This window comes from Triticum dicoccoides, chromosome 2B, assembly GCF_002162155.2.
Source record: "Triticum dicoccoides isolate Atlit2015 ecotype Zavitan chromosome 2B, WEW_v2.0, whole genome shotgun sequence".
NCBI classification, from domain to species: Eukaryota; Viridiplantae; Streptophyta; class Magnoliopsida; order Poales; family Poaceae; genus Triticum; species Triticum dicoccoides.
Genome location: NC_041383.1, coordinates 130,698,825 through 130,711,734, shown reverse-complemented (window position 1 = coordinate 130,711,734; position 12,910 = coordinate 130,698,825). Strand labels below are relative to the sequence as shown.

At 44.2% G+C, this 12,910-nt stretch overlaps 1 protein-coding gene across 1 annotated transcript in view; it reads left to right on the top strand.

The window, feature by feature from the left end:
- The first annotated feature begins 6,245 nt into the window (after positions 1-6,245).
- Positions 6,246-12,910, top strand: part of LOC119362580 (homeobox-DDT domain protein RLT3-like) — an 11,484-nt gene continuing 4,819 nt past the window's right edge. The window contains exons 1-11 of the mRNA XM_037627826.1: positions 6,246-6,487; positions 6,991-7,081; positions 7,181-7,399; positions 8,240-8,292; positions 9,838-10,047; positions 10,157-10,225; positions 10,483-10,699; positions 10,784-10,884; positions 11,406-11,492; positions 11,571-11,702; positions 12,669-12,810. Coding sequence (XP_037483723.1) covers positions 6,991-7,081; positions 7,181-7,399; positions 8,240-8,292; positions 9,838-10,047; positions 10,157-10,225; positions 10,483-10,699; positions 10,784-10,884; positions 11,406-11,492; positions 11,571-11,702; positions 12,669-12,810 — 1,321 coding nt within the window. The 5' untranslated portion in view covers positions 6,246-6,487. The remainder of the gene's footprint in view (positions 6,488-6,990; positions 7,082-7,180; positions 7,400-8,239; positions 8,293-9,837; positions 10,048-10,156; positions 10,226-10,482; positions 10,700-10,783; positions 10,885-11,405; positions 11,493-11,570; positions 11,703-12,668; positions 12,811-12,910) is intronic.

Here is a 12,910-nt window from a genome sequence, read left to right as displayed (position 1 = left end):
CATTCAAAACGTCTTTGAAGTCCCGATTCTAAGCCGTTAAGCATGGTGCACTTAAACTATCAAGTAGTCATCATATTGAGCTAGCCAAACGTTCATAACGTCTGCATTTGCTCCTGCAATAGGTCCGTCACCTAGCGGTGCATTAAGGACATAATTCTTCTGTGCAGCAATGAGGATTTAACCTCAGATCACGGATCAAATCCGCAACATTGCTACTAACATTTTTCAACACAATTTTCTCTAGGAACATATCAAAATAAACACAGGGAAGCAACAACGCGAGCTATTGATCTACAACATGATTTGCAAAATACTACCAGGACTAAGTTCATGATAAATTTAAGTTCAATTAATCATATTATTTAAGAACTCCCACTTAGATAGACATCCCTCTAATCCTCTAAGTGATTACGTGATCCAAATCAACTAAACCATGACCGATCATCACGTGAGATGGAGTAGTTTTCAATGGTGAACATCGTTATGTTGATCATATCTACTATATGATTCACGCTCGACCTTTCGGTCTCCGTGTTCCAAGGCCATATCTGCATATGCTAGGCTCGTCAAGTTTAACCTGAGTATTCTGCGTGTGCAAAACTGGCTTGCACCCGTTGTAGATGGACGTAGAGCTTATCACACCCGATCATCACGTGGTGTCTGGGCACGACGAACTTTGGCAACGGTGCATACTCAGGGAGAACACTTCTTGATAATTTAGTGAGAGATCATCTTATAATGCTACCGTCAATCAAAGCAAGATAAGATGCATAAAAAGATAAACATCACATGCAATCAATATAAGTGATATGATATGGTCATCATCATCTTGTGCTTGTGATCTCCATCTCCGAAGCACCGTCATGATCATCATCGTCACCGGCGCGACACCTTGATCTCCATCGTAGCATCGTTGTCGTCTCGCCAATCTTATGCTTTCACGACTATCACTACCGTTTAGTAATAAAGTTAAGCATTACATCGCGATTGCATTGCATACAATAAAGCGACAACCATATGGCTCCTGCCAGTTGCCGATAACTTGGTTACAAAACATGATCATCTCATACAATAAAATTCAGCATCATGCTTTGACCATATCACATCACAACATGCCCTGCAAAAACAAGTTAGACGTCCTCTACTTTGTTGTTGCATTTTTTACGTGGCTGCTACGGGCTTAAGTAAGAACCAATCTCACCTACGCATCAAAACCACAACGATAGTTTGTCAAATAGACTCCGTTTTAACCTTCGCAAGGACCGGGCGTAGCCATACTTGGTTCAACTAAAGTTGGAGAGACAGTCGCCCGCAAGCCATCTCTGTGCAAAGCACGTCGAGGGAACCGGTCTCGCGTAAGCGTACGCGTAAGGTTGGTCTGGGTCGTCTCGTCCAACAATACCGCCGAACCAAAATATGACATGCTGGTAGGCAGTATGACTTGTATCGTCCACAACTCACTTGTGTTCTACTCGTGCATATAACATCAACATCAATAACCTGGCTCAGATGCCACTGTTGGGTTTCGTAGTAATTTCAAAAATTTTCCTACGCGCACACAGGATCATGTGATGCATAGCAACGAGAGGAGAGTGTTGTCTACGTACCCAACGCAGACCGACTGCGGAAGCGATGACACGACGTAAAGGAAGTAGTCGTACGTCTTCACGATCCAACCGATCAAGCACCGAAACTACGGCACCTCCGAGTTCGAGCACACGTTCAGCTCGATGACGATCCCCGGACTCCGATCCAGCAAAGTGTCGGGGAAGAGTTTCGTCAGCACGACGGCGTGGTGACGATCTTGATGAACTACAGCAGCAGGGCTTCGCCTAAACTCCGCTACAGTATTATCGAGGAATATGGTGGCAGGGGGCACCGCACATGGCTAAGGAATCGATCACGTGGATCAACTTGTGTCAACTTGTGTGTTTAGAGGTGCCCCTGCCTCCGTATATAAAGGAGGAGAGGAGGGGAGGCTGGCCGGCCAAAGAGGGAGGCGCAGGAGAGTCCTACTCCCTCTGGGAGTAGGATTCCTCCCCCCAATCCTAGTCCAACTAGGATTCCTCGGAGGGGAAGGGAGAGAGGGGGGCCGGCCACCTTCTCCTAGTCCTAATAGGACTAGGGGAGGGGAAAGAGGCGCAGCCACCTTGGGCTGCCCCTTTCTCCTTTCCACTAAGGCCCATGATGGCCCATATGGCTCCCGGGGGGTTCCGGTAACCTCCCGGTAACCCGGTAAAATCCCGATTTCACCCGGAACACTTCCGATTTCCAAACATAGGCTTCCAATATATCAATCTTTACGTCTCGACCATTTCGAGACTCCTGTGGCAGTGATTGGAGAATTCTGTCAATGACGCAATCATCTGGAAGATTAACTCCCAATTGAATCAAGTGATTATTATACCCAGACATTTTGAGTATATGCTCACTGACAGAACTGTTCTCTTCCATCTTGCAGCTATAGAACTTATTGGAGACTTCATATCTCTCAATCCGGGCATTTGCTTGAAATATTAACTTCAACTCCTGGAACATCTCATATGCTCCATGACGTTCAAAACGTCGTTGAAGTCCCGATTCTAAGCCGTAAAGCATGGCACACTGAACTATCGAGTAGTCATCAGCTTTGCTCTGCCAGACGTTCATAACATCTGGCGTTGCTCCAGCAGCAGGCCTGGCACCCAGCGGTGCTTCCAGGACGTAATTCTTCTGTGCAGCAATGAGGATAATCCTCAAGTTACGGACCCAGTCCGTGTAATTGCTACCATCATCTTTCAACTTTGCTTTCTCAAGGAACGCATTAAAATTTAACGGAACAACAGCACGAGCCATCTATCTACAATCAACATAAACAAGCAAGATACTATCAAGGACTAAGTTCATGATAAATTTTAAGTTCAATTAATCATATTACAAAAGAACTCCCACTTAGATAGACATCTCTCTAATCCTCTAAGTGATCACGTGATCCAAATCAACTAAACCATAACCGATCATCACGTGAGATGGAGTAGTTTTCAATGGTGAACATCGTTATGTTGATCATATCTACTATATGATTCACGCTCGACCTTTCGGTCTCCGTGTTCCGAGGCCATATCTGCATATGCTAGGCTCGTCAAGTTTAACCTGAGTATTCTGCGTGTGCAAAACTGGCTTGCACCCGTTGTAGATGGACGTAGAGCTTATCACACCCGATCATCACGTGGTGTCTGGGCACGACGAACTTTGGCAACGGTGCATACTCAGGGAGAACACTTCTTGATAATTTAGTGAGAGATCATCTTATAATGCTACCGTCAATCAAAGCAAGATAAGATGCATAAAAAGATAAACATCACATGCAATCAATATAAGTGATATGATATGGTCATCATCATCTTGTGCTTGTGATCTCCATCTCCGAAGCACCGTCATGATCACCATCGTCACCGGCGCGACACCTTAATCTCCATCGTAGCATCGTTGTCGTCTCGCCAATCTTATGCTTCCACGACTATCACTACCGTTTAGTAATAAAGTAAAGCATTACATCGCGATTGCATTGCATACAATAAAGCGACAACCATATGGCTCCTGCCAGTTGCCGATAACTCGGTTACAAAACATGATCATCTCATACAATAAAATTCAGCATCATGCCTTGACCATATCACATCATAACATGCCCTGCAAAAACAAGTTAGACGTCCTCTACTTTGTTGTTGCATGTTTTACGTGGCTGCTACGGGCTTAAGTAAGAACCAATCTCACCTACGCATCAAAACCACAACGATAGTTTGTCAAATAGACTCCGTTTTAACCTTCGCAAGGACCGGGCATAGCCATACTTGGTTCAACTAAAGTTGGAGAGACTGTTGCCCGCAAGCCATCTCTGTGCAAAGCACGTCGAGGGAACCGGTCTCGCGTAAGCGTACGCGTAAGGTTGGTCCGGGTCGTCTCGTCCAACAATACCGCTGAACCAAAGTATGACATGCTGGTAGGCAGTATGACTTGTATCGTCCACAACTCACTTGTGTTCTACTCGTGCATATAACATCAACATAAATAACCTAGGCTCGGATGCCACTGTTGGGTTTCGTAGTAATTTCAAAAATTTTCCTACGCACACACATGATCATGTGATGCATAGCAACGAGGGGAGAGTATTGTCTACGTACCCAACGCAGACCAACTGCGGAAGCGATGACACGACGTAGAGGAAGTAGTCGTACGTCTTCACGATCCAACCGATCAAGTACCGAAACTACGGCACCTCCGAGTTCGAGCACACGTTCAGCTCGATGACGATCCCCGGACTCCGGTCCAGCAAAGTGTCGGGGAAGAGTTTCGTCAGCACGACGGCGTGGTGACGATGTTGATGTACTACAGCAGCAGGGCTTCGCCTAAACTCCGCTACAGTATTATCGAGGAATATGGTGGCAGGGGGCACCGCACACGGCTAAGGAATAGATCACGTGGATCAACTTGTGTCAACTTGTGTGTTTAGAGGTGCCCCTGCCTCCGTATATAAAGGAGGAGAGGAGGGGAGGCTGGCCGGCCAAGGGGGGGAGGCGCAGGAGAGTCCTACTCCCTCTGGGAGTAGGATTCCCCCTCCAATCCTAGTCCAACTAGGATTCCTCGGAGGGGAAAAGAGGAGGAGGGGGCCGGCCACCTCTCCTAGTCCTAATAGGACTAGGGGAAGGGGGGGCACAGCCCATCTAGGGCAGCCCCTTCTCTTTTCCACTAAGGCCCACTATGGCCCAAATAGCTCCCGGGGGGTTCCGGTAACCCTCTCGGTATTCCGGTAAAATCCCGATTTCACCCGGAACACTTCCGATATCCAAATATAGGCTTCCAATATATCAATCTTTACGTCTCGACCATTTCGAGACTCCTCGTCATGTCCGTGATCACATCCGGGACTCCGAACAACCTTCGGTACATCAAAATGCATAAACTCATAATATAACTGTCATCGTAACCTTAAGCGTGCGGACCCTACGGGTTCGAGAACAATGTAGACATGACCGAGACACGTCTCCGGTCAATAACCAATAGCGGGACCTGGATGCCCATATTGGCTCCTACATATTCTACGAAGATCTTTATCGGTCAGACCGTATAACAACATACGTTGTTCCCTTTGTCATCGGTATGTTACTTGCCCGAGATTCGATCGTCGGTATCCAATACCTAGTTCAATCTCGTTACCGGCAAGTCTCTTTACTCGTTCCGTAATACATCATCTCACAACTAACATATTAGTTGTAATGCTTGCAAGGCTTATGTGATGTGTATTACCGAGAGGGCCCAGAGATACCTCTCCGACAATCGGAGTGACAAATCCTAATCTCGAAATACGCCAACCCAACATCGACCATTGGAGACACCTGTAGTACTCCTTTATAATCACCCAGTTACGTTGTGACATTTGGTAGTACCCAAAGTGTTCCTCCGGTAAACGGGAGTTGCATAATCTCATAGTCATAGGAACATGTATAAGTCATGAAGAAAGCAATAGCAACATACTAAACGATCGGGTGCTAAGCTAATGAAATGGGTCATGTCAATCAGATCATTCTCCTAATGATGTGACCTCGTTAATCAAATAACAACTCATTGTTCATGGTTAGGAAACATAACCATCTTTGATTAACGAGCTAGTCAAGTAGAGGCATACTAGTGACACTTTGTTTGTCTATGTATTCACACATGTATTATGTTTCCGGTAAATACAATTCTAGCATGAATAATAAACATTTATCATGATTATAAGGAAATAAATAATAACTTTATTATTGCCTCTAGGGCATATTTCCTTCAGTAGGGCCTAAATGTCATTCACAAAATGTGAAAACCCTAGCCGAACCCAGCCGAAGCCGCAGCCTCCCATCGATCCCAAATCCCTCCCGCGCCGTCACTCTCGCAGACAACTCCTCTCCTCCTCTCCTCGTCCTCCACGCGAGACGCGAGTGACAATAAACACCATGTTACAAAACATAATCACTCCAGTTATCAGCGCACAAAGCAGGCGAGTGACCTGCGGGGGCCCACGTGGAAGAAAAGCGCACCGCAGATATTTCTCCTAACTAACTAATCCATTCGGCCATTCCCCTTCTCCAAGGGTTTAAGGGAAAAACGGCGGCCCACTCGTCGGTAAGGGTTTTGTGGGCGTCCCTCCCCTCTCCCTCCCGCCGCCTCCATTCCCCGCGCCCCCATCCCCGGAGCCGGATCACCGCCGCTGAACCCCACCCCCGCCGGCCGCCACCTCCCGACCACCCCCAGCAGCACACCTCGCCGCCTCCCCATCCATGGCCGCCGCCTAGAACCCCACGCCCGCCGGCCACCCAGCACTCCTCGCTGCCCGTGGCGCACACCCGCCGCCGTGCCATCGCCCACCCCCGCCTCCCATGCGCTTCGCCTCCATCGCCGTCTCCGTTCCTCCTCGTCGGGACTTCGCTGCCTCCGCCCCGTCCGCGGGCTCTGGCAATTGGGCTTTCAGGTATGAGCTTGTTTCCATCCACTGATTTAAGTTAAAACACCACTCATTGGCCTCCGCAATTTCTGGCTCTAGATCCGCCCATGGTTCAGCCGACGAGAGAAATTCGAGTTCCTCCCGCCCCTGGCAACTGGAAAGCTGGACTCCAATTTCTCTTGTCAGGAGTGGGCGGTCATTTATTAGATGTATTAGTTAGATGCATAATTAAGCTGGGCCTCCTGACCAGGCCTGCGATACTGGCCGATTCAGTCGTCGCTGTTAGAAACTTGCCGCCTTGAATCCTAATTTCGTAGCAAGCGTCTGCTCTAGCAGCACCAGGTCCAATATGTAATTTTGTGCTTACTTGATCCCCAGTTGTGTTGTCACTGTTCTCAGCATTTAAGCTTTTGAACACAAATTGAGATTCGTGAAGCTACCGTTTCCCGGGCCTTTTAGTGTTTTGTAACATGGTGTTTACTGTCACTCGCCTGCTTTGTGCGCTGATACCTAATTACGGTTTTCTCCAGATGATGGCCAAAGGATTTCTAGCCAAGAGCGATAATGCAGGGACAAAGAAATCTCCCCTGCAAATCCAGATGCTGGAGAGTTTTTATTCTGGTAAACATGTGCTAGTGTTTCAAGCTCTTTTCCTGCTGTCATGTCTTATTTTTTTGTTGTTCAACTTTTTGTGCTGTCGCTAAAAATTTCCCGATCCAGAGGTACAATATCCTAAGCCAGAGGACGTGACAGAGTATGCGGCATCTGTTGGTTTGACTTACAACCAGGTCAGAATATGGTTCAAAGAGCGGAGGCGGAAAGAGAAGAGGCACATGGAAGCTGCAGAGGTTCACATGGAAACACAAGCTAGTGCCAGATCAAATTGGCCTAGATGTAGCAGCAGCAGGTCTTCCAATTCAAGTCAATCTCCAACCCAAGGTATTGCGGGTTTGCAGCCCGAGGATGACATTACTCTTGGTAGGAGTATGAGCCTTGTAGGAGAGAAACACACACTTTGATCACAAGTCCTATTTCCGAAGGATTATATTCTGAGGAAAGTCTTCCGCAAGGATGGTCCATCTCTTGGGGGTGATTTCGATCCCCTTCCTGACAGGGCACATGTCCATGTCAGGGGTCTGTCTCTAGTAGCGCTAAAGGTTACTTAGAAAGTCATTTATCATCATAGACATATTTTTCTATCTATGTGTCCCAGTAGGCTATTAAACCATGCAAAAGACCTGATTTGAAGCTTAATCAACCACCCAGTTCTATTAACAACTCTGGTAATTGTCTCATTTTTTGTTTGGTAAGTGTAGCACTTCTTATGTTCCATCTCAAAACACTGCTATTTACTGTAATTGTTCATTGACCATGCTATGTAAGTTTCATCCTTCTCTTTCGGCCATGCATTCCCTCATTCTTGTGTCCATCTCAAAATAATACCAATTGTGTTAACGAGTTAGCATGCTATGGAAGTCCCAACCTTTTCGTTGGGCTTCACTCATTTGTAATACGAAGATTGTATCGAGCAGCTTGTGCTTGATTGTGTTTGTCCTATTCATTTTTGCTTCAAGTTGTGGTTGCTTTGTAATGGCACTAAAGTAGACTTCTGGGTAAACAAGGGGAGTAGAATTAGCAGGATCTGCAAGCACCTTCAATCCCCATTTGATCTTTTCTGACACTAATGCTGCTAACATATTTTGCATACTTAATGTTCGAATTGCATTCTGTAGATGCGGTTAATACCCTCATCACTATATCATGTTGAATTGATTGCAGATACCACAGGACATCATTCCTACCAGGATCAAAGCGTTTTGAAGAAGAGAAAGGTATTGCTTAGCCTGCTCAAGTGTTCATTTCATTTCTAGCACAGGTTTTGTTTTCTGTTGGTGCCGTGCCTCGTCTCACTGTGTGTGGCTAATGACGACTGGTGCTTATAGTCAGTATGGTCAAGCATAATTTTTGGTTTTCAGTACCAGAGCATTTTAGAAAAGCATAGTCACTAACTCACTATTTAGGCTAAGTACACATTTTCATTGTCGTTGCTAGCACATATTTCCCCCCCGTGTTAATCATTGTTTACTGGTTGTTGCCATACCATTTGGTGCCATCATGATCATGGGCTAGTGTCATCTTCTGTGCTGGACTGCTGGTAGTCAGTCTGATCCAGCATCATCTTTATTTTATTATCAGGCCTCTTTTCTGTAATTAGAACAATGGTTTCTGGCTAAAAAGCACGGACACGGGGACGGAAAGACGGGGTTACACATACGGGGACACGGGATACGCCATTTTTCAAAAACAGCCATTCGGGGATATGGCAGGGTATATAAATATATAGAAAAGATAGCATGTAATAAAGATTTAATGATAATTTTTGGATCAGAGATTTTGTACTGGATATATGTTGCCTCATTTCTATTGATAAAAGACTTTGGGGCAGCCCATAGTCCATACGAACCCTCCACGCAGGCCCATGTAGCTCTCCACTCAGAGCCCATATAAGGTCCAGTTCCTGAAACCGTAGACTAGTCAGCTCCTCTAGCCGTTCTCTTCTCGTTTCCTCCAGCCGCCTGAGAGCTGCAGAGGGCAGAAGAAAAGACTGCGCCACCGCTTATATCTTCTTCCTCACTGCTGGCTGCAATCCCCATCTTCTCCCCGCCTGGTCCTTCTTCCTTGTCTTCGAACGCCTTGCCATCTTCCTCTCTGCTGGATGGATGTTCTTCGTCGGGGGTAGAGCTGGGCTTGGGGGAAACGGCGGCGGCAGAAACCTCGAGCCTACGCTGCGGTGGCGAGGCTGCCTCCTGAGTCCCCACCATATCTGCCGTATCCAGATTTCTTTCCCCTTATGGAATACTGCAGGATACGTGTATCCCGGCGTATCTGTGCGTGTCCCCATACCCCCCTGTAGTAGGACGTCAATTCGGCAGTTTCTGCCGTATCCATGCTTTGTAGGTTTCTGGAAACTTTTGGGCCAGGATATACAATAAGAAATCCCATGTATTTTGTGGGCCAAGAGATGGCCCCCACATTTGAATTGGTATAAAAGATTTACAGTTCCTGCCTTAGTATCACTTTTGTTCAGCTATTTGCCGTAACAGTCTTTCTGAAGGCACTCTAATGTTCATTTTTATTTTGTTAGATGTAAGATTAGAGATCCACCGTATTTGTTTTTTAAAATTCTTGTGTTCTTTTGCCAGTTGCTGATTGACAAATTATTTTAGTGCCTGAGATGAAGATGCTGTCAGCTAAACTGACCTTTTGTGCTTATTGTCCCTTTTTGTAATTGTAATCCATGTTAATTTGTTTCCATTTGTTATATTGAGACCTCTAATGTCAGGTGCCCACCTTTCTAAAAAAATGTTCATCTGCAGATCATGTCGCCTACTGCTCAGAGATCCACTTTGCCATTTGAGAACAATGATCCTGTGAGGAAGCATGGAAAGGGCAAAGGTCTAATGACAGTGTGGCATGCAATGTATTCCCAAACTGCAGAAATTCAAGATTGCTCCAGTTTCATTGATGAAAGTGGTTGCTTGAGGTCATTGAGACCATTCGAAGATTGTGGTCGAAAGCTTGCCCAAGTAAAGTTGCTTATTTAATTTGATCTGATACAGCCTATGTTATCTGAAACTTTAGTAGTTGTATATTCTGAATTAGCAACTCAGAATTTCCTCCTTTTAACCGCATTAGGTGCAGAGACAAACTTCGCCACAGAAGAAAGTAAACAAAAAGAGTAGACCTCCACCAAGTAAAAGAAAGGTAAGCTTTATTACTTGGAGAAGTCCACATATGGAGATAATGAGCTAACTTCTAGTCTTCTAGAATGAGAATCTAGACCTTTAAAGCTATTAAATGGCGGTCATTTAGAAGGAAAGCACATATGGAGATATTTAGAATGAGAATCTAGTTTGTTTTTTTTTTGCAATTCGACCTTTTTAATCTGGTTAAACGGAACTTAATCTGCCTTTTGTGTAGTATGTGTGTAGTATGCTAATGGTGATTTCTCACTATTTTAGGTGCCATGTGGCAGAGTTACTGATTTGACGGAGCATCCTCCAGTGGAGTGCCATCTTTCAGTTGATGAATCAGAATCCTCAGAACTACGAACTGAACAGGCTACTTTAGTTGATGATGAGGAGCTTGAGCTCAGTGAGTTACAAGCAGGTCCTAATCCGTTAAGATGTTCAGCTCATATTTCTTCAACTGGGAGACATGGCTGCCCCCTTTGTAAAGGTTTGCAATATCATCCTCTACCTCTTTGTTCTCATTTTTCCTAATATAAGCCAATTTACTTAAGTATTAGTGCTTCTCTTGCAGATTTACTTGCCAGGTTTCCTCCACCAAGTGTCAGGATGAAACAACTATTTCCCACAAAACCTTGGGAGTCATCACCTGAAATGGTGAAAAAGCTCTTCCAGGTTAAATGCAACACATTACTTTGAGAATACATGAGTAGTATTATCATCATTAATGGAATTTACCTTACATGAAATGAAAAAAAGCTCATGATCAGTCTGTTCAACTTCTATATTCTATTAACTTATGGAATTTACTGCATAGTGATTAGTGAATGATCGTACATGTCTTATGCTGGTCGTGGAACAAGACTGGTTTCAATAATCTTTCCATACTGGTACCAATTTTGTTCATGAATCCAACCAGTAGTTTACCGGATTTAGTTGCATATTGGCAGCAGGAATATTAGACATGTCTCCTATAATATATTTGGTTATTTTGTTTGGAACATTAATGGCCTAAGCATGTTGTTAAAAATCTCAATAGCCCATATGTACTTGGTTAACTGAAAAGTTCTTTCTTCCTTCACTTATTGTTTGTGTTACTGCCGTGCTCGTAGATTTTGGTGCCCTCACCTTTCCTCTACTAGTTTTCATGTTGAAACTGTGGCCAGCATCTGTTAATTCAAAAATATTCTTGGCAGGTTGTCCGGTTTGTCTACACACATTTTGGTAGTCTGGATGTTCATCCCTTTACGTTTGATGAGTTTGCACAAGCATTCCATGACAAGGTGCAAATTTTGTTAAATCTCCCTGAATTTGGTATAATTTGCTGTATTATTTTCTTATTGTGCAAATGTGACCTCCAGGACTCCTCGTTGTTGGGGAAAGTACATGTCAGTCTTCTCAAGCTACTTATGTTAAACACAGAAAGGGGCAGCGGCAGTGTGTTTGTTCCAAGATCGTCTAAAGATAGCAGATTCTTAAGCTTTCTGAACTTTGTGAGTTTCAAAATGTGCTCTACACTTTAGTTCATTTCCAAGATAGAATTACATTTGTGCTTATTCTAGAGCTATTATGCTGTGGCGTCATTTCAGCATTGTCGGACAGTTCACATATGAATTTTGAATGAGTGGAGAACTTAGTAGTAGGTTCATTTTATTAGTTTTCTTCAGTCTGATTGTACCTTGTTGGGTATATTTATTTATGTTGGCGGAAGTATTGACGAGTTTGTTGCACACTGTGTAAAGTTTATAGTTCGAATATGATGCTGCATTCGGAACTCAAAAGTATATGGTCTTAGACTAGTGCTGGAGTAGAGCAATTTGTCGAGCCGTTTCATTACCATGCACTTTTTTTTTTGTTATGCTCCTGTTCCAGTCTACTCTAGATATCAAGTTAATGATTTCCTTGAAGAACAATATGGCCTACAGGGTCTAATAAATGACAGCTTAGGATGAATCAGTTTTGTTTTCTAGTAGCACGAGGCTACTGACTTGTGTCATCGTAATTCATTACATTGAGTAACAGTGATCGTGCAATAGCCAATAAGTGTGACATCAACATGATCCTTATCTTTCTATATGGTCTGATAAATCATACTACTTTGTGTGGAGAAACTGACTATGCTATTCTTCTCATATTTACATTTATTTAGTTCCATGACTTTGTCAATTGCGGCACCAAACTTCTGTTTCAGTTGAGGTGTTCGTCTTGTCACACTTCCCATAGAATGCGGACCAGAGTCTGAGTTTCACTGAGCTAGTAATTGTCTTGCTTTCTTTTCTTATAGATTCGATGGGAGGTAACTAGATAGAATTCAGACTACTTGATGCTGCTTCATTAGGGCAAATGTCTTGAATGAATGCATAAGAGAACTGTCATCCTGCATACCTGCTTCCTGTTTGAAGTACTTTAATCTGAAAAATGCAATAGCTAAATGGTTTGCCTCTATGTTTCTCTTTCAGGTTAGAGAACAAGAATTCGATGTGAATTTTTGGATCAAATCCCTGAATTCTCTTACTTGGGTTGAAATACTACGCCAGGTTCTGGTTGCTTCAGGTTTTGGTTCAGATCATCATATGCTGAATCGGAATTTCTTTAACAAGGTACTTAATGAGACACCTCATTATTCTAGATCTAACACTTGTATGTGGGCGTGCATGCCTTTCAGGTTACAGCTACCAATATTTGTATATATGCTGTAACA